Source organism: Ovis canadensis, chromosome 12, assembly GCF_042477335.2.
Source record: "Ovis canadensis isolate MfBH-ARS-UI-01 breed Bighorn chromosome 12, ARS-UI_OviCan_v2, whole genome shotgun sequence".
In the NCBI taxonomy this organism is placed as follows: domain Eukaryota; kingdom Metazoa; phylum Chordata; class Mammalia; order Artiodactyla; family Bovidae; genus Ovis; species Ovis canadensis.
The window spans coordinates 52,193,063-52,220,821 of record NC_091256.1 but is presented as its reverse complement, the minus strand read 5'-3'; the positions used below and the strand labels follow the sequence as shown (position 1 = coordinate 52,220,821).

Sequence of the window (27,759 nt, the reverse complement as noted above, 5' to 3'; positions counted from 1 at the left end):
GTGAGCTGCCATATGTGAGCTGGGGTAATCTCCCCTCTGAGCCAGCTGGGGCTGCTGTGAAGGTTAGAACGATATACCCTGGGCACCCTGCTCAGTGACTGTTGCTATTCTTACTTCCTCAAAGTCAGGTGAAGGGCGGCAGGCTCAGGCGTGCTTCCTGAATTTCTCTTGAGAGCTCTTCTCTATAATTACCAAACGCAAGCGTGGATTGCAGAGCAGACAGGCTCTGGCTCTTGGGGTCGGGCTCTAGGGCAACAAACGGAAGAGAAGAGCGGGAACCTCTAACCTACGCCCTTGGTTTCTTTTTCCCTTGACAGCTCGTGGCCCCGCCCACCCCAGCCCTGACCGGCCCCTGGCGGAACTACAGCCCCCATGATGCAGCGAGAGTCCCGAAAGTACGTCATCGGTTTGGGAAGCCCTGGCGATGAATAAGAGCGCCGAGGCGCTTCTCTTGGACCTGAGCCACCTGACCCCTGACCCATAAGGGTTAGTAGGGTGGAACTCACTGAGCTCGGAGTCCACCGACTCACGGGGACCAGAACGGCGAACCTGCGACGGCTAGTGACGCGCTCGTCCTCCCTCCTCCTTTCGCCTCTGCTGGGAGTGGCGCTCGTTGGTGACGTCGGGGGTATGATGGCCGCTGGGAGGCTAGGAAGGTGAAGGTGAGAGGGCGAGTGTGTCGGGTAGTGGGGCCCTACCCGGCCCTACAGGGCGAGTCCTGGATACCCCAGCGTGAGCCGGTGGGACGCCGGGTTCCCGAAGGCTCAGGATCTGGGCCAGCGGGCGTCCCCACGCTCCCGCTTCGCCGCCGGGCCCTCCGCGGCCCTTGGAGGAGGGGGCGGGACTCGGGGTTCGGGACTTGGGGGTGGGGTCTCCAGAGGCTTCTTGTCACTCCCCCGCCTTCCCGCTTTCTCACCCTTCCCTGCTAGATTCTGTTCTTGCCCTTTCCCCATTTCTTGTCCAGTTCTCTAAATTTGCCAGCATTTATTCAGCACATGATAGGTGCCCATATTCATCATCGTAGGCGCCTCAGTTTGGGCACTTACTGCCCTGGCAGTTGTCGCTTTACTTGTTTGGCTTGTGGATGGACGGTAAGCTCCGTTGAGGGCAGGGGCTGTTTTTTATCCATCGCTAACTGTAGCGCCTAGCACGCGCACACACATATATGCACACACATGCGTGCACACACGTGCACACACACACAAGGCAGACGGAAAATGTACATAACTAGCTGCTTGGACGCTTGAAGCCAAAACTGCCCATTCCTATTTCCATCTGTTGTGAGCCTTGATTGCCCTATTTCTTTAATTTCTCTATCTGTTCTCTTTCTCTCCTCCCAGAAAGGGCTCTGACTGTCACCCTTGCCATCCCCAAGAGTGAGGTGAGCCCCCTCCATATAACTGAAAACAAGTGAGGCTTGCAGTCAATGGGAGGGAGGCCATATCTCAGTTCCAAGCTTGGCTTCTTAACTCGCAGTTCATAAATCTTTAAATATTCCAAGCCTGTCTTTGCACTGTGGAATTGAGAGTCAAGTAAGACATTTTACAGCATCTGACAGATCGAGGCCTTCAGTAAGTTCCACTTCTCTGTCTCAACTCCACCTTCCTGTCTCTGGTCCTCAGTGCCACAGCCCTCAAGCCTAGTCCTTGAACTGGTTCTGCCCTCTCCTGTGGTCCCTCTGGATGTGCTTTTACCAGAGTCCCAGCACATGGCTGAACACGTGTTTGTGCACACCCAGGCTTGGCCCTGAACCCGTGGGTTGTTTTTCCCCAGGGCACTTCCTCACCTACCACCCCAGTACCTCAGTGAGTAAACTTCCCTCAGGGATGAGTTTGTTTGGCTTTTTAAACCTAACTAGACTTGTTTGGCACCCTTTTTTTCCCCTGCCTGCTGACTTGTCCCTTTGCTTTTCTAGTAACTCGGAACTGGAGGAGTCGTTCAGTAGCCATCTTCAACCTGAGACAGGAGGGAGGAGAACTCAAATTCTTTTCCTCTTTTTGACCCAGCCCGTGTTCATGATGCCTACCCTGTGAAAGTCTCTCACCATCGGAAAAGTAAGTGGTAGCCGAGACATCTGGCACCCTGGAATTGTGGGGAGTGGAAAGGGGTGTACTCTGCTGGCCATCTAGTGCCGAATCTCTTGGACAGGGGTCTCTTGAACAGAGCTGGATTTTTCCAACCTGTGTTGGAAAAACTGTCTCCTTTCACATGATTTTACTGGTTGCTGAGAAAGCCCGTTTAAAGATTGACGGTTAAGAAAATGGCTGGGATCTGGGCTGCCTGAAGAGCGAGTCTCTATCTCCCTCATTTGTTCTCTGCTGTGCTGGCTCCTCTGTCCCCGTCTCTGCCCGCCGGAAGTTGGGTCACTGGCTCCTTATCACAGTTCTTCTAAGAGTCTCCTCTGCCTCTTTACTGCGTATACTCTTTTGTTTCAATTTATCAGCTTTTCCTCTGTTCCAGTTGTACCAGCAGACGATCTGTGGATCCATTTTATTTTCCCTGCTAGGAGTCGCTGTGCATGAAACTGGGTAAGGAGGTGGTGTGGACTCAGGGACTGTGCTTGGGATCTAAACACACCTTGGAGTGAATTTTGTGGCTGCTGTCCCTGCACCCACGGCACCTAATCCTCCTCCACTAATAGCCCAGGTTGAGGCTGAGCTTTTCAGTACCTGCAAGTGCTAGTAGCATTTTAGAATTGGTTTTAGTTTAGTATCTGTTACTACTATGCCCCCAGCAGTTTTTTGTCATGGGAGAAGGCGACTTCTAGGATGAATGAGGCTTTTCCCAAAGTATGATCCTTCTCCTGTTATGTAGAAGGTTTTCTTCAGATAAGTTTGTGAAATGCATCATTAAATACAGTTAAGTGAGAGTCATTACAGCAAGCCTTCCTTCCCAAAGTCTTAGTTGTGCTCGTGTGCTACAGTGCAGGGGGAGACTGTAGAATGTGGTGTTTTACAAATGGATTCTTCTGTGGAGTCCTGTGTGTATGGAACATTGGCTGCATTAGAGTTCTGTGGACCGCACTTTGGAAAATGCTAGTGTTAGCTCTCTGAAACCATGACCTCAGAAAGCGCTTTGAGGCAGTCGCAATAGCTTGATGGGTGCCACTTGGTGGATAGCTGATACTGGAGCTTGACTCTGGCCCAGCTACGCCTGGGGGACTGGCTCCGCATGTCTGCTGTGAGCCCTGTGGTGAAGTAGGGGCTATCAGGGCTTTCCAGAGGAGGATCAGGAACCAGCTGCTTCCCCTGACTCTGAAAGCCTAGGAAGCCAGCTGGTGGAATCCCGAGATAGTGGGACCCAGTCTTGGAGTGTGTGTGTATTTGCAACTGTGGTCCATTTGTGCACATATGTATGCCAAGCTCACTCTTTGGAAGGATTATATCCTGGAATCTGACAGATTTGATCAACTCTGTTGACTCATTGAACTCTAAATACTAAGAAACAGATGCTTTGCCAAAGGCTGCTTTTTAAGAGAAAAGTAAATACATGTATCCCAGGTTTAGAAGGGTAGGAAGGTAATCTCCTTTAGGGGCACTCACTAACTCAAACCATGTCTCTCACAGCTGTGGAGGAGGAAAGTAGAAATGGAAATAGGTCACTGCTCTGTATCAGAGGCTGGCTTTCTAGAAGCTCACAAATTAGATGGTGAGAAAGTGAAAAATCCTGAAAGTCTGGTAAGGTTGCATGGGCTCCATGCAGATGTCAAGGAAGGCTTCATGGAGGAGGTGACACTAGAGTTGGGTCTAGAAGGACAGGAGGCGTAGGCCAAATGGGTGAATAAGGGCAGAGAATTCCAGGCTGAAAGCAGCATGTGTAACACAAACATAGACTCTCAACTCAGGCATGAATAAGGGCAGAGAAATTAGTTTGGAGGGGTTGGTGGTAGGGTGCACCTGGGAGGTTCAGGCATGCAGCTACAGGCTGGGGAATGTGAAAGCAGGGCAGCCCCTGGACAGGCTGCCATCTGAGCAGACCAGGTGACCTTAGAGCACTCGGCTTTAACTCACGTGCATGCTGTTGAATCTTGCACTTACTGAACACTAACGCCTCTGGCGTCATATCCTTTGGGCTTGCAAAGAATGAGCAGAACTTGAAAGCGCCTGTTCCTAAAAGCCCCACTGATACCTGGGAACTTGCTGCCTGCAAGCAAGTCACTTCTGGGGCGGGGCACTACTGAGCCTCACCCCTGAGCAGACCTGTGCCTCGATCCCTATGGTAGCCATGGGTTGGCTGTGGGCGTGCTGATGATGGAATTGCGTCTGCTCACCCCCGAAGGCTGCCTGTTCCAGGGGTAGTCCTGTGATCTTGCTGGTAGAGTTTATTACTGTTGCTGTTTGATAGTATGTAAATCTACCTTTGAGCTTGTGCCGTGTCATCTTTCATCTTCTCACGGACTCTGCGTGATATCTTGTTTGTACACATGACAACTCCAAGGCTCTGAGGTTTAAACAGCCCAGAAACAGCACAATCACGATTTGAACCCAGCTCTCTCTGATTCCAGAATCTCATCTGCAGCGCCAGCTACCTTGTGAGACCCTGTTCTCCTTCTGGTGACTTTCCTCTTCTGCTTACGTGTATCCCCTATGTCTCTAAGAGTCTTTCCTGCTGGGCCACAGGGAGCGTGATAGCAGTGTACTCTCCTTTTCTGCTTTGGAGGAGCCAGAGGTATTTTCTTCCCCTTCTTGGAGCGATGCTGTCTTTCTTGTATTTCTTAATTCTGTTTATTTATTTATTTTTGGCTGTGCTGGGTCTGCTGTGTAACGGCTTTCCTCTGGTTGCAGGGAGCTACTCTCTAGTTGTGGCGCTTGGGCTTCTCATTACTGTGGCTTCTCTTGTTGCAGAGCACAGGCTCTAGGGCTCAAGGGCTTCATTTATTGCAGCTCCTGGGCTCTGGCTCAATAGTTGTGGAGCACGGGCTTAGTTGCTTCTCAGCATGTTGGATCTTCCAGAACCAGGGATAGAACCCTGTCTCCTGCATTGGCCGGTGGATTCTTTACTGCTGAGCCACCAGGGAAGCTCCATCTGCTGTCTTTCTTCCTTATTTTGTTCGACAATTATTTGTTTATTTGGCTGCGTCAGGTCTTAGTTGCAGCAGTGGGATCTTGGGTGTGTCATGCAGGATCCTTCGTTGCAGCGCTGGGACTCTCTAGTTGCGACCTGTGGGCTGAGTTGCTCTGTGGCACGTGGGGTCAAAGTTCCCCAACCAGAATTGAATGTGCGTCCCCTGCATTGCAATACAGATTCTTAACCACTGGACCACCAGGGAAGTCCCTATCTTTCTTACTCATGCCCTTGATAGTAGGCGCCATGCTAAGAAAATCTCACAGCTGTGGTATATTCCTAAGGAGGAAGGCAGAAATGAACACACAGTCACTTCTCTCATTTCTCCAGAAATCTTGAACATTGAAAAGTAACTTGTAGCTTTCGATAAAACATGTGGGTTCCCATTTCCCTGTAGGTCTCTTTCTCCTCACTCTTTGGGATGGTTAATTCCTAAGGGCCGGTTTTCAGTTATTAGGAATGTTTGTTTTTTTTTTCTGCTTCTCAGGAGCTGGTTCAGCATGCTTTGGCAGTTTCTCTGTAGGTTCACTCCTGGACAGTACCCTGTCATCTCCCAGATAGAGTGCGTGCCCGGTCAGGTGGAGAGCAGGTGGCGCTGTGATTAGGGTGGCAGGGGAGGGAGGGATCGACAGGGAAGGGCTGAGTGTTGAGGAGGGCATATCCAGGCGTACACAGCTGTGCACACCGCCCTTTATCCTTGAAAAGGCCTTTTTCCTGGGACTTGCCAGGGTTTTGAGGGCTCTGCTGAAGAAATGGCACTGTGCGTGGTGGGGACTCTGAGGAACTTTGGTTCAGGGACTGCCAGCTGCAACTGGGGACCAGCTTCCCTAGTCTGTCTGCCTCTTTTGACTTTGAGTAAAGATCTCTAGGACTCTGGAGTTAAGCCTCATGGCCCCTAGCTTGTTATTGCCATGTGAAAAAACCAAAACTAGGCCACAAAGTTGTGCATGTGACTGAGGACTGAGTAAGGGCAAAAGAGCTACCACACAAAAACAGACTGGGGTAATAAGCAGCTGTTAACAGTGCCTGTTGTAGAACTGTGAGGTTGTGGACTTTTTCCCCTTTAGTTCCCACGTTTTCTACAGTAGACACATTTATAAGGAAAAGATAACAGTAAACATTTATAAGTATAAATTGTAGAAGTAGACCACGTTCATTTGAGGATCAGCCCTCCTTGCCATCCTCCCCACTGGCAACCAAAGATAAGAATAAAAACAAAGAAATAAAACCTGATAGGATTTAGGGCCATCAGTGCTGGGCAGCAGAGTGGCCAAGGAGGGGGGTGGAAGTGCCTGACCTTGAGCATCACTTTGCTTTCACTGCTCTGAGTGTTCAGTGCCTTTTCTCAGTGGGTGATGTATAGAAAATAAGTGCGATTTCTGTCATTCTTTTCTGGCTAAGACTCAGAGGAGGACATCTCTGTATGTTACCTTGTGGTTCCCCCATCTTTCTCTGAGGTGGGTGAGGCAGGCCTGTCCTTGTTCACCCAGCAGGGAACAACCAGAACTGGACCCGAGGTCCGGGCCCTGGGTGCCCACACTGATAGGAAGATGGGCCCAGGCGGTCCCTTCCTGGTTTTGAGATGCAGGCTCTGATCTCACTGGCCGCAATCTGGTCCTCGAGGGCCCATGTTCTGGACCCTCGCGTTCTTCTGCACCCCAGCAAAAGGTCCCTGGGTTCACTCACATGTCTGCTCTCTCACAGCGCGATGTCCCTGCTCTTCTCTCGATGCAACTCCATTGTCACAGTCAAGAAGGATAAGAGACACATGGCTGAAGTGAATGCTTCCCCGCTCAAGCACTTTGTCACCGCCAAGAAGAAGATCAATGGCATTTTCGAGCAGCTGGGGGCCTACATCCAGGAGAGCGCCACCTTCCTGGAAGGTGAGACGGGCACCCTGCTCAGCCAAGCCCACTCCTGTCAGCCTTAGTATATAGGGGGCAGAATTGGGGACAGGGAGGTACAGCCCTGCCCTTGACAAGCTCACACCCAGGTGGGTTGTCACCTCAGTGGTACTTTGCTCCTGGAATCACGTGAAACTGGACTCCAGGGAGACTGGGCCAGGGAAACACAGGACCCATCCTTGAGAATTCTACAGATTCTGCTCCACTTAATCATACAGTATCCTCACCTGAGGGACAAACAGACTGAGGTTCTGAGAGTCAATTGATACCGTGGAAGTGACACAGTGGACTGTACCTATGCATCTCTTAACTCCAAAGTCCAGGTGCTTTCCTTGGCCCAGCCTGGCTGCCATCAGTCCCCCACCCTGTGTCTGGGTGTTGGTTGTTCCTGATCAGGGTGTTCTCTCTCTGATATTTTTAGATACCAGGACTTTGAATAAGAAACTTGCATCACCAGCACCTTTTACTCTAGTTACTAATTTGAGCCCAACCTTAATCCTCACTCTGTCAGCAGAGAAGGACTGGTTCCCAAGGCCCCACTCAGTCTGAGCACCAACTCCAGCTACTGTCTTCTCAGACTCCCTGCCTAGAAGGCACACCTTGGCTCCAGGCCCTGGGGTTATCAGTGAACAGCCAGGAGCTGTATCTTCCTTGGCCTTGGTTTCCTCATCTGTGACAGAGGAGCTTAGGGGAGACCCGGGGTTTCCTAATTCTAGTCTGCAGAGCTCTAGAAGTTTAGTGGGAATGCCTCGGGGACATGCCACTCTCTGCTTGATGCCTTGCCCTGGAGCAGCTTGGCTTTTGGTTGGCTGACATGTCAGGCTGCTCCTTTAGGCTCCCTCTAAAGAAAGGAAGTAGTCCCAGTACTGGGGTCTGAACATTCGTCCCTCTGTGTTCATGTGTTGGAATCCTCTGGCCCAGTGTGATGGTGTCAGGAGGCGGGGCCTTGGGGAGGGGTTATGTCATGAGGGTGGAGCCCTTGTGAGTGAGATTAGTGCTCTTATCAAAGAGACCCCATAAAGCTCCCTCGCCTTTTCTGCCACATGAGGATATGACTAGAAGCCTCCCACCTGGAAGAGGGCCCTCACTTCACTAGGCTGGCACCCTGATCCAAGACTTCCAGCCACCAGCACTGCGAGCAACACACTTCTGTTGTGTCTAAGCCTTCCAGTCGTCGTGTTTTGTAAGAGCAACCTGAACAGACTAAGCAGGGACTCTTCATGCCCTGCCCTTAGCATGGTGATTAATGCAGGAAAGGTGTTCCCAGAGAATTTGTTCAGTTTAAGATCTGAATTTCAAGGGTGAATGATTGGTAGTTGAAATGATTCCCGTCTAGCATCTGTTTAGCAGTAGTTCTGGTGTGCAGAGATGGGACAGACCAGGCCGCTGTCCCCTCCGGAGCCAAGACTAACCCTCTGTGATGCTCTGACTCACTCCCATGGTTCTATGGAGGAACACGTGGTTCATAATGAAGATGTTTGTGCAATGGCATCAGGAGTGGGTGTTTTGATTTCTCTTTTTGTGGAAACAGGAGGCTTCTCCTACTGATGGGCCTCCAGGGAGAGAAAAGCACTGGGGTGATCCTGAGATGTATTTGGGATTGTCCCGGCCAAGGGAGGGGAAGGCTACTGCCTGGGACTGTTCTCTAAAGGGCAGTAGCAAGAGCTTGTCAGCTGATGGCTTTTTCTTTAAAATTTTCTTTCTCCAGTCACAGGCTCGAGAGCCAGCTTCCTCTGGGGCACATTCCAAAAGCCACACCCATGTGCCCACTTAAGGGAAGAATGTCGATGGTCTGAGAGGGGTTACCAGTGGGCGTGGGGAGGCCGCGTTGGCACCAGCTACAGGGGACACTCACTGGGTGGCTCTGAAATGCACTTGTCGTGCTCTGGGTGCCATGGGCATGTTCTCAGGGCTGGGACCTGTCAGCCCAGTGGTTCACAAGTGCCTTAGTCTGTTTGGGTGGCTGTAACAGAAATACCATAGACTGGGTGGCTTGTAAACAACACAAATTTATTTCTCACAGTTTGGGGAGGCTGGAAAGCCCAAGACCAAGATTTGGTGTCTGGTGAGGGCTGGCTTCCAGCTCTCACATAGCAGCTCATGTAATCACATAGCAGAAGGGGCTGGCTACTTCTCAGATTTTCCTTTCTAAGGACACTAACCCCAGGCATGAGGCTCCGTCCCTGTGTACAGTTGACCCTCAAATAACATGAGTTTCAATTGCACAGATCCACTTATGCATGGTTTTCTTCCCATAGTAAGTACTGCAGTAGTACACAATCCATGGTTGAATCCGTGGATGCAGACTGTGGATACAGAAGGGTGTGCATACAGAAGCTGACTAAAGTAAATGCTGATTTTTGTTCGGAGGATTGGCACCCCCAACCCCCCTGTTGTTCAAGGGTTAGCTGTACCATCACACTGTCATCACACGGGGCACATAAACATTCAGTCCGCTGCAGCCAGGGTGTGCTGAGGGGCGGACACCCGTCTGCAGTCCAGCCAGCTCAGGACCTTCCTGGCGCAAGTGCTGGATGGGAAGGGGACAGGGTCTTTCTCAGTTGCTCCCATCTGTTGTAACGTGTTGTCCAGCCACGTGGCAAGGTTCTTGGGGAAAAGCAATGCAGTGATCTCAGGATCCATTCACTTAGCAAACACTGTGCACCTGCTGAATGTGGGATGTGGGGGTCAGACAGCTAGGCCCTCACGTGGTAGGTGATGCACACAGGTGAGCGGGGCAGTTACCTGATGCTGAGACAAGGGCTAAGATGCAAAAAGTCCAGGGTGTTGCGGGGACGCAAGCCAGGAGGACCTGACTCAGGTTGGTGGGATCAGGTCAAGCTAAGTGAGAATGAGCCAGAGCAGCCTGAGGTGGTGTGTTAGTTCTTTGGAGGGGTAGGGTGAGGAAGCACCAAGCGAAGCCTGGAGCGGTGGTGAATGTGGGCATATGGTGAGGCAGCATGCAAGGTAGAGGTGCCCGAGACCCAGCTGGAGCAGTGGGTGGGGCCAGGTCAGGCAGGGCCTCGGGAAGGTGCACAGTGACCCAGACTCAGCCCTGGCCCCGCTGTCTACTAGCTCTGATGGGCACATGACTCAGATTAAACGAGGCTGTGTTTGACCAGAGCAGTGCGTGGCATATACTGAGAACTTGGTGAGTGTACGTTAAGTACAAATATATAAGTAAATGATGGCAGTCAACATTTGCGTCTTCATCAGATAGCTGCCCCATTCTTGGTACTTCGGTATTTTAATTCAGTTCTCCAGCCACATGAAGTAGGTGCTGTTGTTATCTCTGTTTTAAAGCTAAGGAAATTAAGACCGAGGAATGTTCATTTGCCTGAGGTCATAAACCCAGGAAGAGGTGAGAACCAACACTTGCACTGGAACCCAGCAGTCTTTATTGCACTGGGGCCCACAGGAGTCTGGACCTCCAGCTGGGGAACAGGGTCCTGCGGGGGTGGGTTCCGCCATCCAGACTGGGACTCTGGAACTCTGACGGTGGGCTGAACTGTTTTCAATCTGCACCTGCAGAAACCTACAGGAATGCAGAACTGGACCCAGTTACGACAGAAGAACAGGTTCTGGACGTCAAAGGTTACCTGTCCAAAGTGAGGGGCATCAGTGAGGTGCTGGCCCGGCGGCACATGAAGGTGGCTTTTTTCGGCCGGTGAGTCTCGAAGTCCTCATGCCTTCTTTCTTCCCAGCTGGGAGAGAGGGAGGCATGCTCTTTGTACTGGATCCGACCACCCCAAGGCAGGGAAGCAGGCAGCACACCACAGAATTTGGCGCTCTCCTTTTAATTTTTTTATATTTAGCAGTGGTAAAATAGACATAACAAAATTTCCTATTGTAACCTTTCTTAAGTGTACAGTTCCGTTTTGTTAAACACATTCATATTGTTACGCAGCTGTCACCACCACCAGTCTCCAGAACTTCCCCTGGAAAACGGAAACGTACCCGTTAAGTAACATCTCCTGGTCCCTTCTCCCCCACTCGCTGTTAACCACCCCTCTGCTTTCTGTCTATGAATTTGCGGACTCTGGGAACCTCATATCAGTGAAATCACGTCTTTTTGTGACTGGCGTATTTCAGTCAGTGTAATAGCCTCCAGAATCATCCACGTCATTACATTTGTCAGAATTCCCTCCCTTTTTAAGGCTGAACAATATTGCATTGCATGTATATTTCATATCTTGTTTATCCATTCATCCCCAATGGACACTTGTTGCTTTCCCTTTCTGATGACTGTGAACAGTGCTGCTATGAACAAATATCTATTTGAGACCCTGCTTGCACTTCTTTTGGATACATACCCAGAAGTGGAATTGCTGGACCATATGATGATTCAGTTTTTGAGTTTTTGAGAAGCTGCCCACCATATGGTTTTCCATAGCGACTGTACCATTTTAATTCCCACCAGCAGTGCACAAGGGTTTCAGTTTTTCTGCATCCTTCCAATACTTATTCACTGTGTTTTTTTGACAGTAGCCATCCTAATGGGTGTGACTTAGCAGCTGTTACAGTTTTGATTTGCTCCCCTAATACTTAGTGATACTGAGCATCTTCTCATGTGTTTGTTGGCAACTTGTGTATCTTCCTTGGAGAAATGTCTGTTCAGGTCCTTTGCCTACTTTTAAATTGGGTTGTTTGGGAGTTTTTGTAGTTGTTTTGTGATTTTTTTTGTTTGTTTTTCGAGTTGTAGGAATCCTGAATTTCCTTATCAGATATATGATTTGCAAATGTTTTCTCCCATTTTGTCAGTTACTTTTCCACTCTGTTGACTGTGTCCTGTGATGCACAGTTTTTTATTTTGAAATAGTCCAATTTATTTATGCTTTTCTTTGTTTATACTTTTGACATCATATCTAAGACACTGCCAATTCCAGCGTCATGAGGCTTTTCCCTCTATGTTTTCTTTTAAACGTATTATACTTTTAGCCCTCAGATACCTTTGTTATGCTTTGAGGTCAAGTAGGCACCTCTGGAATGTTTCCTACAGCGCCAGGGAATTGTTCTCCAGTTCTCAGTGGGCACTGACTGGTGTCCTGCATAGTGAACTTGGTTCTGACATTCTACCGGGAGGAGACAGACCCTACAGGTTAAGAACTTGGTGCACAGATAGCCCACTTCAGATGCCATTCGGACACCTGTGCTTCTGATCGACTGGCTATAAATCAGAGGTTCCCACAACCTCCTCCTCGAGTTTAATCTGCTTGAGCAGCATTCACTTAGATTTACTGGTTTGTTATAAAGGATTTTATGAGGGATACAGATGAAGAGGTGCACAGGGGGAGGTCTGGGAGGGTCCTGAGCAGGGGAGCTCTGTCCCTGTGAAGTAGGGCACACTGCCTTCCACCCTGAAGCTCATCAGATCTCACTGTTCAAGAGATTGATGGGGCTTAATCTACAGCCCCCCTCCTTCCTTTTCCTGGAGGTTTAGTGGGTGGGGCTGAAAGTCCCAACCCTCTTATCACTTGGTCCATCCTGAGGCTGTGTGGGGGCCCCACCTCAGTCACCTCATGAGTGTAAACAGGTATGCTCAGTCGGAGCTCCTTATGAGTAACTAGGGACGCTCCTATCACTCAGGAAATTCCAAGGAATTGCCAGGAACTAGGGACAAAGACCAAATATATTTCTTCTTAAACCACAGCACCTTTAAAAAATTAAAGCCCAATATAGGTTGCAAAAAGAGTCAGACACGATGGAGCAACTAAGCACAGCACAGGGGGATAAAAAGGCCTCCGATAGGTTGGATGCTCTGCACACGGTAGCCTGAGGAATAGGCACTCTGCCCCTCTGCCTGTCGTCACCTTGGGGTGTCCTTCAGCCTTCTGGGCTGTCGTTTTTCATCTTCGCCTCAGAACTGTGGCCCTGGCTTTGGTGAGCTAGAGCTGACGAGTTTGTGGAGTGGATCTGTTTTAAAGAAAAAGAAGGTAGAAAAGGCGGTGGCAGGCAGAATGCTACCATAGTCTACCCTGGAGCAGGCCCTTATCAGCTGGGAGTGATGGGTGGGGCTTCATGTTCAAGAGGAACCTGGTGTGAGAAAAGCAGCAAAATTGGCCTTCTGTAGAAAAACTTCGGGGTCATTCAGCTGAGGTCACTTAGACGGAGGAAGACACCCTGGGGTGAGTCAGTGGCTTCTGGTAGAAGAGGAGAAGTGGGTTAGTCTTCCGAGTCAGACAAGTGGTCTCCTGCATGATGCTGAGAGCTTCATGTTGAGGGGGCTCACTCAAGGGCAGGTAGTGTCTGCATGCTGGCATCACACCACGGGAGCCCCTGGTAGTTGCTTTGCCATGATGAACTGGGGCACGTCACATGCACAGGCCACCAGGGTTGTCCATCCATTTTCATAGGCACAGAGCACCCACTCTGCCTGTGTGGGCACTGATGTCACTATAGAGGACAAGGCTTTGGACTTCCAGGCTGTCCCTTCTTAGTGACAACCTGCGATGCAGATGGCGGTAGCTTCACTGGGTTTCCTTATAGGACGAGCAATGGGAAGAGCACCGTGATCAATGCCATGCTCTGGGACAAAGTGCTGCCCTCCGGGATCGGCCACACCACCAACTGCTTCCTGCGGGTGGAGGGCACAGATGGCCACGAGGCCTTCCTCCTCACGGAGGGCTCAGAGGAGAAGAGGAGTGTCAAGGTGAGCGGGCTCTGCCTGCCTGGCTTTCGGCCCTAGTCAGACTGGTGGGTCGAGTCTGGGCTGAGACCAACCAGTGGGTCTGTTGGGCCAGGACCCAAGGTGCCTCTAAGGAGGGACCAGTGTCCCTGTAGTGGAGTTTGGGAAGCCCTGTCCTAGTGTGGCTGTTAAGGGAGGTTCTGGAGCCTGGAATTCATAGTCCTTGTGAATTGCTGGGCAGGCCTTTTCTCTTTGCGATGCAGAGTGTGTATGCCTTGTTCCTGGGGGTGTTGCCAGAGAGCGATCCCTACATTTGCTCTGTGATTCTGATGTTTAAGCTCAGGGCTCGCATGCTTTCATTTTTCTGAGAGCCAGCTGCACTTTGGGTTGGGACCAGATGCTCGTTTTGGTTCATAAAGAATTAATTAATGCAGAGCAACATCCAAGAAAGAAACTTAATGGAGGAGTTAAGGATAGTTGGTTCTTGCTAGCAGCTCCCAACTCTTGACTTTGTATGCATGAAATGAAAGAGGGGTAGCAGATTGGCCTGTGAGCCAGGCCACTGTCCTGGGGCTAGGCTGCACTGGTCTCCAGCCTGGAGGCTCTTCCTTGACCCTGATTATCTTCTGCCTCCACCCCCATCAGACGGTGAACCAGCTGGCGCATGCCCTTCACCAGGACGAACAGCTGCATGCCGGCAGCCTGGTGAGTGTGATGTGGCCCAACTCCAAGTGCCCGCTTCTCAAGGATGACCTGGTGCTGATGGACAGGTAAGAGGGCAGGTGCCTCCCCAGGAGGTGCAGACGGGGAGGGCCCCAGGTTTCCATTTCTGGGTCCTCCAGGCCAGTGTCCCCGAGGTCATGTTGTTGCTCTGCTGAAGTATATTAGTTTTTAAACCAGCTTAACCACATCTTCCAGCCTCGTGGATTTCCTTCAGGGTCTGGTTATTGTATCATCTTGGCAGGCATCAGGGCCCCGAAGATCTCCCAGTGATGGTCTGTGAAGAGGGATAGGAAGGATGCTTGAAACTGGGGAAGGTTCTCGGCCTCAACCCAATGTTAGTATGTTTATTGGAGGAGGGGGTGGAGCTTGTTCTTGATGAGGTCCCTGTTGTGTTTTATTTTTCTCAAGGCAACACTTTGCTCCTGCTTTGTGGACAGGCTATAACTATACCAAGAAATTTGGTATGAGGGTGCTTGCTGGACTCAGATAAATGTAGCACTTCACCTTAATTGTATACCAGCAAAGTGAAATGCAGGGGCTTCCTATGGGTAAAGCACCTGCCTGCCAGTGTAGGAGATGCAGGTTTGACCCCTGGGTTGGGAAGATCGCCTGGAGGAGTGCCTGGCAACCTACTCCAGTATTCTTACCTAGAGAATCCCATGGACAGAGGAGCCTGGCAGGCTGCAGTTAGTCCATGGCGTCACAAAGAGTTGGACACAACTGAAGCGACGTAGCATGCACACGTGCATGCACAAAGTCAAATTCAGATGTCTAGGTTTTCATATGAGTGATAGATGCATATGACAAAAAACACATTTTCAGAGAGTCTGGAAGGATATGAGCTGAAAAATCAGAATCCCTCCAATAAGGGCGATTTCCCTCTCCTCTGTAGCTTTCTCTTCCTTTGCCTGCTGCCTCAGGTCTATTCAGAGCAGGAAGAATAGGGCCCCGGGTCTGATGATGGTTTACCCCTGTCACCTCCAGCCCTGGCATTGACGTCACCACAGAACTGGACAGCTGGATTGACAAGTTTTGCCTGGACGCCGACGTGTTTGTGCTGGTGGCCAACTCGGAGTCCACCCTGATGCAGACGGTAACCGATCCTCTGCCTTTCCCCACACTCCCAAGATCCAGCCAAGCGGTTCACTGAGGTCTTTCCCCTCATCCAGGAAAAGCAATTCTTCCACAAGGTGAGCGAGCGCCTGTCCCGCCCAAACATCTTCATCCTGAACAACCGCTGGGATGCGTCTGCCTCGGAGCCTGAGTACATGGAGGAGGTGGGCGCCTCTTTTACTCAGCAGCTTGGGGAATGCCACCCTGTACATCTGCCTAGACTCCCTTAAATTAGTACTGAATTTCATCACTAAAGTTGTCCCATGAGGTATTTGGGGTCATTGTGGGACCGATTCACTTCTCCCATTCACTTCCCCGGACCCCTCTCCTCGTTTTTTTTTTTTGGAGTGTAACTGTTTTACAGTGTTTTGTTAGTTTCTGTTGTACAGCAGAGTGGATCAGCTGTAGTATATGTGTATCCCCTTCCCCTCTAATCTTCAGAAGGCTTTTCTCCGTGCTGAGAGGCCTCCACACCACATTGGCCGAGCCCTTCCTTGGGACCAGGGCTCTCCTTAGTTCTTGAAGAATGAGTCAGAGGTGTAGCTTTGAAAGGCATCCAGGAAAGAAGCTTAAAAGAAGAGCAAAGAATAACTGGTTCTTACAGCTCAGAATGCTTTACTTTTTATGGGTAACATGAAAGAAAAAGGAGTCACAGGTGCTATGGGATGATGATCAAGTGTGTAGTCAGCAGATGCTGGGCAGTGTGACTGATAAACTCCCTAACATACCCTAACTAACCCAGGTAAATCCTAACCTGTGGGCTGGGTGTAATAGATGGAGTTGTACAGAAGATGAGATCTGTTCACCTTGAGTAAAGGCCTGGCATGTGGAAGGTGTCCACCGGAGGCTGTTATCACTTTGAAGTTCCAGCAGTGGAGCCCTAGGGCTTCAGAGGAGGGATTTTTGGGTGGCACCCTCTCATTCAATGAACAAGGCCAGGGAGGACTCAGCTTGTCAGTACAGAGTCCAGGTGTGGGTTTCTGTGTTTCGTTTTGTTTTTTTAATATATTTCAAATTGGGGGAAAATTGTTTTACAATGTTGTATTGGTTTCTGCTGTACAACAACAAAGTCAGCCATTATCATACATATATCAACTCCCTCTTGAGCCTTCCTCCCTGCCCCCTCACAGGTGTGGGTTTCTTGACCCCCAGCTTCCTTTCCTTCTGGGGCACCAAAGGGAGACTTTTGTAGGCTCTTAACAAGGCAGTCTGGGACATGTGTAAACATTTCTGCTTGTTGATGCCTCAGGTGTCTTGGACAGGCTGCACCCCAAGGAACCCTGTGACTTGGGATTTGGGGGCCCGGTGGCTGGAGGACAGATGGTGGGAAATGATCACTGCATGTGTGTTGATACCTTCTGAATCCTGAGCCGTGTGACTAGATTACCTGTACTCTTAGAAAAGAGGCCACCAGGGGCCATGGGCTCCCTCAGGAGGGCCCCCTCGCGCCCCACCTGGTCATATAATACCTGTGTGCTTGGGCTCCAGGTGCGGCGGCAGCACATGGAGCGCTGCACCAGCTTCCTGGTGGACGAGCTGGGCGTGGTGGATCGGGGCCAGGCTGGAGACCGCATCTTTTTCGTGTCCGCCAAGGAGGTGCTCAACGCCAGGATCCAGAAGGCCCAGGGCATGCCCGAAGGAGGTGATGATGGAACCAGCTTCTTGCTTTTCCCTGACGCTTGAGACATTGGGTCTTGTGCTAAGTCAGCTGGTAGAAATCGCTGTGAGAATGAGGTGGTGAGAGGAACCCTGGGTGAGAAGCTCTTGGCTGCCTGAGTTCTCTCTGGACTAATGTGGTGCACTTCTCCTAGGGGGCGCTCTTGCAGAAGGCTTTCAAGTGAGGATGTTTGAGTTTCAGAATTTTGAGAGGAGATTTGAGGTGAGCATGAGCCTTTGATCCTGTTGTCTGGAGATCCTGTGCCTCCTTGGCGCTCCCTGGCCACGTCCCTGGCAGTTGAATGCCAGAGCCTGGCTCTTGGCTGGTGGCTTCTGCCTCCCTTGGCACCTCTTGTCTGTTCCAGGAGTGCATCTCCCAGTCGGCCGTGAAGACCAAGTTTGAGCAGCACACAGTCCGGGCCAAGCAGATCGCTGAGGCCGTCCGCCTCATCATGGACTCTCTGCACATCGCAGCGCAGGAGCAGCGGTAAGAGCCCAGGAGCAGACAGGCAGAGGGAGCGTAGCCATGACCGCCTCACCCTCATCTGAGGCCGGGCCCAGGGCCAGAGCTCAGCCAACAGAGCAGGGTCTCACAGTTTCCACCAGACCATGTTCAAGCCACGAGGAGCAGCCAGTGAGGAGGTTGTGGGGCGTCTGTCTGTCCCACCGGGTCTGTGCAGTGAGCTTCCCTGAAAGTCTGAGCTGCCAGCCTTGGTCCAGTGCTACACCGAGCACTGCAGCCATTCTCAGGGCCAGAAACAGAAAGCACTTCTTCAGAATACCTTTTTTGGGGACTACCCTGGTGGTCCACTGGTTAGGACTCCGAGCTTCCACTGCAGGAGACGCAGGTTCAATCCCTGGGCAGGGAATTCAGATCCCACATGCTGTGCAACATGGTCAAAAACACATTAAAAAGAGAATTAAAAGATACTCTTTTTTGAGAGATTAAAATATATGAGAAAGTACAGAGAATAATATACCTTGTTTCCATTGCACACAGTTGATAATATTTTTTATTGTCAGAATATAACAAATAAAACAGAAAAAAACTGTTGAATACTCTTTGATTCTTCAGTCCTTGCCCCAGTGTCCCTCTGCCTGCTCCTCAGAGGTAACTGCCATCATGAATTTGGTGTGTAGTCCTGTCATTCATTAAAAAGTACTTTTTATGTAAATCCTAAAGAATGCACAGTGTTGCTCTGCATGTGTTTCAGATGTACAAGTACGGGAGCATGCAACACCTGGCTTCACTTTTCACTCAGCATTGTTTTTATCCTCTGTCCTTGTTGATGCCTATAGTTGGAGGTTAGGAGTTTTCGCTGAGATAGAGCAGTTCTTAGTTTCCTGTAGATTGATCTTTAGATTTCATTATTTCACTGTTGGAGACCCTGCTGCTGTGGACACGAACTTTTGTGTCCCTTGGTGTGCATCTGCTAGAGACTAGCATTAATTTGTGGAGGTGGAGTGTTCCGTCTTGGGGTGTATGCATTTCAGCTTTACCCAGTTTTACCCGTGGCTTCCTGAAACATCCGGCCCTGTCTGTGGTCCCACCAGCAGTATATGTTGGAACGCCCATTCCCCGACCCTGATCCGTACTTCAGACTTGGTGATTTGGGCCAGGCTTCTGGATATTGTTGTACCTCTTTTTCTCTTTTCTTTGTTTACTAGTGGACTTTTTTCTGTATGAATGGCAGAACTTGTGCTAACGTTCCTGAAAAAGCACCCTCCCCTGTCTGTCACCACCACATCCTCCAAATTCAGAAAACTTAAGAGCGAGTTGTTGGCACTGTCTCTCCCTCCTGCCTGGGAATGGGAAGAGCAGGCCCCCAGGGGTGTGCGTGGAATGCCAGGATCACAGCCGGGGCCCACACAGATTTCCGGCGCTCCCTCTTTTCCTTGGCTTAGTTGGGTAACCAGGGCTCTTTTTCTCAGGGTCTACTGCCTGGAAACGCGTGAAGAGCGGCAGGAGCGGCTGAGGTTTATTGATAAGCAGCTGGAGCTCTTGGCGCAAGACTACAAACTGAGAATTAAGCAGATTACAGAGGAAGTCGAGAGGCAGGTGAGAAGTGGAGGAGGAAGGACACTGGGGAGATTCGGACCCCGAGTAGAGGCCAAGCACTCAAAAAGTGAAAACACAGACATCCTATTCCTTGGGGGCTTCTCAGCCTTCCAGGAGAAAGCCATAACCCTGATTCAACAACGTCGTGCTTCCTGGGGTTTGCTGTTCCATCATGCGACTCTGGGCAAGTCCTCCTCCACAGCTTAGATGAGTTTCGGTCAGCCAATCTCTAATACCCCTGAATTCAAAAGCTTTAACTCTGTAGACCATCTGTGGACACTGCAGGTGTGCAGGGAGGCAGATCCAGTCTCCTAGAGCCTGTTAGACGCTCCTGGTGCTGTGGGGTTAAACCACATTCCCTCGGGTCACTCAACAGCACACTTTTTTGGCTGCAGGTGTCGACTGCAATGGCCGAGGAGATCCGGCGCCTCTCTGTGTTGGTGGACGAGTATCAGATGGACTTCCACCCTTCCCCCGTGGTCCTCAAGGTTTATAAGAATGTGAGTCATTATGTGGCAGGTGCTCTGGGCAGGGGCTCCCCATATTTCCTGTTGGCTATGGATGGAGTCACCGAGAGACAGGGATTCAGTCTGAGTCAGGGCCTCTCAGCCACTTGAGCCCCAGGCTTCACTCCACCTGCCTACCGCTGTCACCTGCTGGGCCTTGGCTGAGCAGCCTCTGCCTTGCTCTGGGCTCCCTGGAGGGAACACTGGCAGAAGGTGCCGCTTCCTTTCCCTCTCTTCTGGCTGCAGGAACTGCACCGCCACATAGAGGAAGGACTGGGCCGAAACATGTCAGACCGCTGCTCCACGGCCATCACCAGCTCCCTGCAAACCATGCAGCAGGAAATGATGGGTCAGTGCTGCAGGGGCTCAGGACTGGGGCTCTGGGCTGCCCAAGATCAGTTTCAGGCCAGCCTGCAGAACTAATGACCTTTCCTTATCTGTCCTCTCTTGTGATGAGTCAGCTCCATATCTTGAGATTCTGGGCATGTGTTGTGAGTTCATTCCATGCATAGATTAGGGATGAGCAGGGGAGGGGGCGTCTTGTGTTACCACATGGGACTAGCGGAGGCTGAGAGCTTGGCCTACTCCTTAAATCCACATATTAGTGGGTATGGAGCCTCAATCTGCGTACCCCACCCACATGCCGGCTCATCTGGGCCTGGTTTCTGGGTTGTGCTGCCAGCATCCTTGCCAGTGGCAGGTGTGGTGAGGCTCAGCACTGGCGAGGCACAGGGCTGAGCCGCTCTGCTTGCTCCCCACCTCTGTACCCAACAGACGGCTTGAAACCCCTCCTTCCTGCGTCTGTGCGGAGTCAAATGGACATGCTGGTCCCTCGGCAGTGTTTCTCCCTCAGCTACGACCTCAACTGTGACAAGCTGTGTGCCGACTTTCAGGAGGACATTGAATTTCACTTTTCCCTTGGGTGGACTATGCTGGTGAACCGGTTCCTGGGCCCCAAGAACAGCCGCCGGGCCTTGATGGGCTACAGCGACCAGGCAAGTGGAGTCCCTCCCCCTTGGGCATTGAGGGAGGCTAGTCTGCGCCCTGGGCACCCAAGCCGTTCTGAACGGGGCTCCTGGAGGTCATGGCTGTGGCATGCGGGCCACCACTACGGTCAGGTTCTGCCACAAATCAACCTAGTTTTATCATAGGCACTAATATTTGTGAAAAAGCAAGCTGTATTTTTTTATTAAGCTTATAAGTATGTAATTATTAAATCTAGATGACCTATCTGTCCAGATACCACCGTTTTCACGTTTAGATGTTCACCCTCATCTCTGTACCTCTGGAGGTATCACCTGGGCTGCTCTTGGGCCGCGTCCCAGGCTTGGGGACCTAAGCTGAGGCCTTCCAGGGTGGCCGCAGCTCATGATCTCTGATATCCATGGTGTTTACCTTTGGGCTGGCAGGTCTGTTAGGAAGCCGAAATCCTTGTCTGCTACGTGTGGAGCTCATTTTCTATTTTGGAAGTTGAAGTCATGGCCCGTGTCCCTGTTCTGGACTCTTGGCCCTGAGGGTTCCTGAGGGTTTCACGGAATGAGAGATTTGCTGCCTTCTTCTTCTTAGTACCCCCCTGTTTCTCTCCACAGGTGCAGCGGCCCATGCCCCTGACCCCGGCCAACCCCAGCATGCCCCCACTGCCCCAGGGCTCCCTCACGCAAGAGGAGCTCATGGTTTCCATGGTCACTGGCCTGGCCTCTCTGACGTCCAGGACCTCCATGGGCATTCTCGTTGTTGGAGGAGTGGTCAGTGACAAGCCCAGCACGGGAAGGGTGGGGGCAGGTGGGTGGGACCGAGGGGCAATCTGGTGGTGGTCCCTGCGTCAGCCCGGCACTTTACATCATGATGACTTTTTGCTGTGATATCAGGAGCCATGCAACCTTAGCCCTGAAACATACATTTCTGGACGGAAGTCTCATTCAACATAAGGTGACAGTGAGGTTCCCATTTTACAGAAAAAAATCTGCAGTTGGCTTGCCAAGGATACGCAGCTTGGATTTGAGCTCTGGCCCCATATGACTCCAAGGCCATGTTCTTTCCCCTGTAGGGCTAGTCCTGTAGGTAGGGAAGTAACCTGAGAAATTGACAAACCTGGGTTCTAGAGAGATGGGCATGACCAGGAGTTTCTCATTTGTAAGTGAGGAAACAGCAGAACTTGCAAGGGCTTGAGCCAGAAAGAGGCCAGGTTGGGCTGTGAACCCTCATCTTGCCAGCTGTGGTTTTATGGCCCTTCTCTTCTGCCCCGAGGCCTGAGGTCACAGGCTGCCTTCTTGATAACTGGGGTACTCCCCACATCTTGACCCAAGACACGCTGCAGCCAGAGTGACTTATGCCTTGAATTTTCTTGATGTGGGCACGTGCTCTCTGCGATGGTCATTTGAGTTGTAGAGTGGTGGCAGAATGTAGCTGACAAAGCTGCCAGGAGTTGGCTTCTCAGCTTGGAAGGCCAGGTAGGCTGGAGCTGAGGCCCCGCCCTGCTGGCCTATAGGCAGTTCCTACTCTGGTTCTTTTTTTGTAGATGGTAACCTGGCAGAGGGTCATTAGCTTAGAAGCTGACACTTGACAGTTATGTAACCCTCTTACAATCAGTGTCTCATTTTATCCAAACCACCCTGGGAACTGGGTGGAAGCCATCATTCCTATTTTGAGAGGAAATGGGTGTAAGTAGACTTGCCGTGGGTCACACAGCCAGGATGGCAGACAGCACTGGAGCCTCTGTTTCTGGCTCCAAGTCCCTGCTCTTTGACTCTAACTGTGCTGCCTTGCCCCAAAGTGTTACAGAGCAGCTCACCAGAACTCCACTTGTCATCAGTGTCTGGAGAAGGAAATGGCAACCCACTCCGGTATTCTTGCCTGGAGAATCCCAGGGACAGAGGAGCCTAGTAGGCTGCCGTCTGTGGGGTCGCACAGAGTCGGACACGACTGAAGCGACTCAGCATCAGCATCAGCATCATCAGTGTCACCAGAATGGAATGTCCCTTCAGAGGACTCTAGCTTAAGATGTCTGTGTGCCTGGATCTGTGCCTCTTGTGCTCACAACCATAGCAGTGGCCCCGCTACCTTTGCACAAGTCATGTTGTGTGGGCCACACTCCGTTTCCCTCATTTTCCATAGAGACAATCCATGCCCTTGTGGTCTTAGTGGGGCCCAAGAAGATGTTGAGAGGAGTGTTCTGAGCAGAGGCACATAGACCTTTTGATGCTCCTGGGAAAGTCCTGGCAGCAACAGGCTAAGAATCTGGGTGGTGGGACGACAGAGGGCTGCACCCGCTGACCGCTGTGCCTCGGCAGGTGTGGAAGGCTGTGGGCTGGCGACTCATTGCCCTCTCCCTTGGCCTCTATGGCCTCCTGTACGTCTACGAGCGTCTGACCTGGACCACCAAGGCCAAAGAGAGGGCCTTCAAGCGCCAGTTTGTGGAGTACGCCAGTGAGAAGCTGCAGCTCATCATCAGCTATACTGGCTCCAACTGCAGCCACCAGGTCCAGCAGTGAGTGTCCCCGTCAGCCCGAGGGGCTGGTTCTGCCTCCCGCGGTGCCCTCCTACCCTGACCTGGAGACCACTGGGCCCCGAGCGCTGTCCTACTCTGGCCATCAGCTGTGCAGTGACAACATGGATGTTGAGAGTGGGAGAGGAGCCTCTGGGGACACCGTATGTCCAGGGCTGGGACCAAGTAGGCCTCTGGTCCCCCAGGAAGGAAGTCGGCAATACTAAGGGCATTACTTGTGGCATCTTTAGCGGGTTACCTTGAAGGACTTATGTTGTGGGCATAGCTTTGATGTTCTAAGCCACAGCCCAGTCTTCATGGCATATCTTTGGGCAGGTGGGAATGGTTGCTTCTAGGTGATGGTGACGAAGGTGCTGGCTGCCTGCTTTTTATTGCTGCTTTTTACTGCTGCAGGCCCTCTGTTAGACATTTTGCACCTAATATTTCATTTTCCCCCCAAACACTTTGAAGTCGTTGTTCTTATTGACACTTTCTTTTTCAAAATGAGGAAATTGAGATTTAAGAGGAGTCATGTGTCTCCTATGGGCTTCCCAGATGGCACTAGTGATAAAGAACCCATCTGCCAATGCAGGAGATGCAAGAGATGTGGGTTCGATCCCTGGGTTGGGAAGATCCCCTGGAGAAGGGCATGGCAACCCACTCCAGTGTTCTTGCCTGGGAAATCCCGTGGACAGAGGATCCTGGCAGGCTACAGTCTGTGGGGTTGCAGAGTCTGAGATGACTGAGCAGCTGGACACACACAAACCTGGCTCTTGCACTCGACTGATCAGCAGCAGAACTGGGATCTGAATCCTGGTCTCTTGTGTCCAGGTCAGGGTGTCCTGCCCTGTGCTCCTGGTTCTCGCACTATGGTAATGCTGGTATTTGTGGTGGTTGTGATGTCCACGGTCTCAACAGGAGGTGGGGCAGATGCTGCCAAAGCAGGATAGGTGGTGGCCAGCGCAGGTGACTGGCAGGCTAGCGGCTGCCCTGCCCTGAGTCTGGTTTACCCTCGACACAGCCTGGTTGATCCTGAATCTCTCCCCCTTCAGGGAACTGTCTGGGACTTTTGCTCATTTGTGTCAGCAAGTTGACGTCACCCGGGAGAACCTGGAGCAGGAAATCGCCGCCATGAACCAGAAAATCGAGGTTCTTGATTCACTTCAGAGCAAAGCCAAACTGCTCAGGTGAGGTGGCAGCAGAGGAAGCCCATCCTGTGAGGTTACAGCTCACAGGCACGTCTTTAACTACGGTGTCTCAGCCACTTGATATGTGCTGTCCAGATCTTCAACATCCCTGCAGGGGCCTGTCGTCACCTTCACTTTATAAAAAGGAAAACTGAGGCCCGGAGAGGTGTTGAGTAACCTACCTGGGATCCCACGGTAGGTGGTTAAGCCGGGAGTAGAAGGATCCAGCCTGCTGGGCACCAGCACCCTCTGAGCCTCCTCACGTTACTTGTCCTCTGTTGTCAGCAGGAACACTGGGCTAGACCCACCCCTCACTTCCACCATTTCTCTGTGAGCCCAGGGATGGTGGCCTATCGAAACGCATGCCCACAGGGGAGCCAGCCAGCTCCCCTCTGGGTTTTAGGCGGAGGCAGGCTTTCTGCCATGAGGGGCAGGAAGATAGCGCAGAGGCAGCTGGAGCGCGTGGCTGGCTGAGCCTGGCTCAGAACCCAGGTCTGCATAGAGTCTCCGTTGAAAGTCAGAGCTTCGGGTAGCAGGTTGCTGGAGAGAGGATGGGTCCCCGGAGTCAGGAGTGCTGGCTTCTGGTCCCGGCCCTCACATTCAGGCAAATCTCTGAGCTTCCCCGAGTCTCATTGCTTTTATCTGTAAGATGGAGTGAGATTTCACGACACAGCCACAGAGCTGCGTGCACAAGTGCTCTGTAGAGTCCTTGGCCGCTCAGGCCCAGATAACATCAGCACATGGGGACTCGGGGCTTCCTGCCCTGCCCTGACGTCAGCACAGAGTGGGGCTGCATCCAAGGGCGTCCGTGGGCCTTTCCCTCCCTGCAGCGCAGATGTGCACTCCCGCCCACTGCCCAGGGACACCTATTTTCTGGAGATACACCGCTCATCCCCAGGGGAAATCTCACGAGGCGTGGGTCTTAGGGATGGGCGTCTCTGCTGTGCATCACCTGCAGGGACAGGGTAAACCCAACAAGGACTGCCCCTTGCTGACAGGCAGAACACGGTGTTCCCAACAGTTTGGGAACTTGCCGGTGGGCCCAGCGTGAAGCCAACACAGGGCTTAAGGGTCGGAAAAGCCCGAGTTTATTTCCACCACCAATGAGTCGTGTGACCGTGGGAAGTTATTTAACCTCTCTGGGCCTCATTTTCCTCATCTGTGAAGCGGAGGTTACTAGAGGAATAAAAGTCAGGTGTCCGGTAGCACAGCACTTGGCAGGTGATGCCAGGGCTAGTTATCAGCTCTTGCCGCTACAAGGTAACCTTTTCTCTACAGGAATAAAGCCGGCTGGTTGGACAGCGAACTCAACATGTTCACCCACCAGTACCTGCAGCCCAGCAGATAGTGGGCACCCGGAGCCGGAGCCCCTGTGGGGAGGACAGTGCTGCAAGCACAGGGGGCCTCCCACCACCAGGCCTGCGTGCAGCTCCTGTCCACTGCCGCCACCATGAGAACAAAAGCACCCACTGTCTCCTACCATCTTGAACCCCGAAGCGCTAGTTATTTTCCCCTCCTTTGCCTGCTATTGCAGGAAGACCTTCCAACTTGTGCCCCTAAAGGAGACTTTTTTTTTAAATGAGTCTGGACAGCACGGTACTGGGGAGTTCGGTCTTGTCTTTGCTTTGTCATGCTCTCTTGATTGAGAAGCTGCTGATTGATTGCTTGATGAGCTCTTGGGATTGGCCAGTGTTGCAGAAGGCCTCGCTGGGCCTTTAAGGGTATCAGGCAGATACCGCCCCCTCCTCTGGCCAACGCTTGACACCAACCCCCGCACACTTGCCTTCCAGGTACCCCAGCTCCCGCACACCTGCCCACCTCGCACCCCAGCTCCCCTGCAGAGAAAGGCTGCCTTTGTGGGGAGGCTGCATTTTCTTCCCAGTTTGCACTGGGAATGATTCCAAGAGTCCCAGGAGGCTGTGGCTTTTGTGTCAGTGTGGTTCTTTGGCTTTCGTGCTTCAGTCTGTTTGCAGAGCCTTCCAGACCAGCCTTTCCGCATTGGCAGTGGGCTGAGTGTGGCTTGGGTTTTAGGTGGAGGCAGGCTTTCTGCCATGAGGGGCAGGAAGATAGCACAGAGGCAGCTGGAGCGCGTGGCTGGGAGGGAGGTGGCGTGTGGAAGCTGTGTCCTTCTGTCTGCTGTCTTGGGCAGCCAGTGCCATGTTGGGGAGAGACTTGCCTCCCTTCTTGTTGTGTCCCTTGTTCTCCTTTCGGTCCTTAGCCTTGTAGTCTGGCTTCTCATTGTTGAAAGGTGGTTTGGTCCAGATCGTTAAAGGACGTGGTAGAAGGAAAGATGGTGGACGATGGGGACCTTGGTGGCAGGCTGAGGGAGTGGACCCCACCCAGGACGGCTGAAGGACCAGTAGTTGGCACAAAACAGGGCCTTCTGTTTGACCTCACTCTGGGAGGGGTTCATGGGGTCTGAGAGCCCACCCTACCAGCTTGAGGTTCCACAAGAAACATGTTCCCACTCCTCACCCCTCCCTGGCTCAAACCGCCCTCGGCCGCCAGACCTCTGGATGAAGTCTCTTGTGGCAGCCATGCTGCACATGGCCAGCAGGCAGCGCAGGGAACCCAGCACCCAGCCTCCCACCCTTCCTGACCCTGGAGCCTCCAGATGACACACGGGGCCTCACGCTGATCTTGAGAAATGTTTCCTGTATTGAGTGTGGGGATTGTTACTGGTCACAGTGGGGGCAGGTTCCTGTCTCCATGATGTTAACCGTCTGGGGCAGGCAGCCTTCAGGTGACAGCCTTTGCCGGGCAGGTCAGAGAGCTTCCTAGAAGCCAGCAGTACTGCTCTCCCAGAAAGAGGCAAGCTCAGGCAGAGCAGTGGGGCCTGTCCTGCCCTTCCGAATCCGCCTCTGACTTCAGGGAAACGGCTCAGTGGCCTCTGCTCGCTGGTGGGTATCATGCAGTTGGCGTGCTCTCCAGGTGCCCACTGGTCCTTCGAACCCTCAGTCTACTCTGGTGTGTGGAACAAAGTGATGGACTTAGCCAAGGTTGTTGTGCAGCAGAGGATGGCCAAGCTTTTTGCCAGACCCGGGTGGTGGTCACCTCACAGTATGTCTGGAGAAATCAGCATTGCACAATTTCAATGAATTTTGTGCTTTGGGGTGGGGGGGGAATTATTTAAAATAACTAAACATGAATTTTTGTTTTAATGTATCCCCTGGGATTTTGAGCTTCTTATACAACAAATAAAATTGAGTTTATACCACTGAGGGCGAGACTCTGAAAGAATTGTGGCAAAAAGCACTTTAATTTAATGCTGCTAACTTTGTTCTGTTCTCTGTCTATGTTCATTTGCTGGAGTGCGAGACGTGCTTGACACAGTGAGTTTTTTCTCTGATGTATTTAAGGTGATAAATTTGCCTGAATTACTCCTGTATCAGTGCTGATAATATTGGACACTAAAATAAAACCTAGTTGGAAACCCTT

General features: G+C 51.7%; 1 protein-coding gene across 4 annotated transcripts; it reads left to right on the top strand.

The window, feature by feature from the left end:
* Window positions 1–140: 140 nt before the first annotated feature.
* On the top strand, window positions 141–27,759 carry MFN2 (mitofusin 2). 4 transcript variants are annotated; one of them, XM_069544721.1, is made up of 20 exons: window positions 424–662; window positions 1,916–2,054; window positions 2,461–2,528; window positions 6,769–6,947; window positions 10,500–10,635; window positions 13,455–13,617; window positions 14,239–14,363; window positions 15,301–15,409; window positions 15,486–15,593; window positions 16,918–17,071; window positions 17,241–17,308; window positions 17,451–17,572; window positions 19,018–19,144; window positions 19,540–19,644; window positions 19,897–19,999; window positions 20,425–20,645; window positions 21,240–21,395; window positions 22,941–23,137; window positions 24,187–24,321; window positions 25,600–27,759. In XM_069544721.1, exons 4-20 carry the CDS (start codon window positions 6,773–6,775, stop codon window positions 25,667–25,669), a joined length of 2,274 nt encoding a protein of 757 aa, XP_069400822.1. In that variant the 5' UTR covers window positions 424–662; window positions 1,916–2,054; window positions 2,461–2,528; window positions 6,769–6,772; the 3' UTR covers window positions 25,670–27,759. The 4 variants fall into 4 exon arrangements, with proteins under 4 accessions (XP_069400820.1, XP_069400822.1, XP_069400823.1 ...); XM_069544722.1 differs by having other exon boundaries at window positions 570–662; window positions 2,444–2,528; XM_069544719.1 differs by lacking the exon at window positions 2,461–2,528 and having other exon boundaries at window positions 141–662.

Excerpts from the sequence above, each read along its gene's own strand:
- MFN2 (XM_069544719.1), top strand. The coding sequence starts at position 6,773 with ATGTCCCTGCTCTTCTCTCGATGCAACTCCATTGTCACAGTCAAGAAG. Across the intron at positions 20,646-21,239 it reads TGATGGGCTACAGCGACCAG|GTGCAGCGGCCCATGCCCCT; the intron begins GCAAGTGGAGTC and ends TTCTCTCCACAG. Across the intron at positions 24,322-25,599 it reads AGCAAAGCCAAACTGCTCAG|GAATAAAGCCGGCTGGTTGG; the intron begins GTGAGGTGGCAG and ends TTTTCTCTACAG.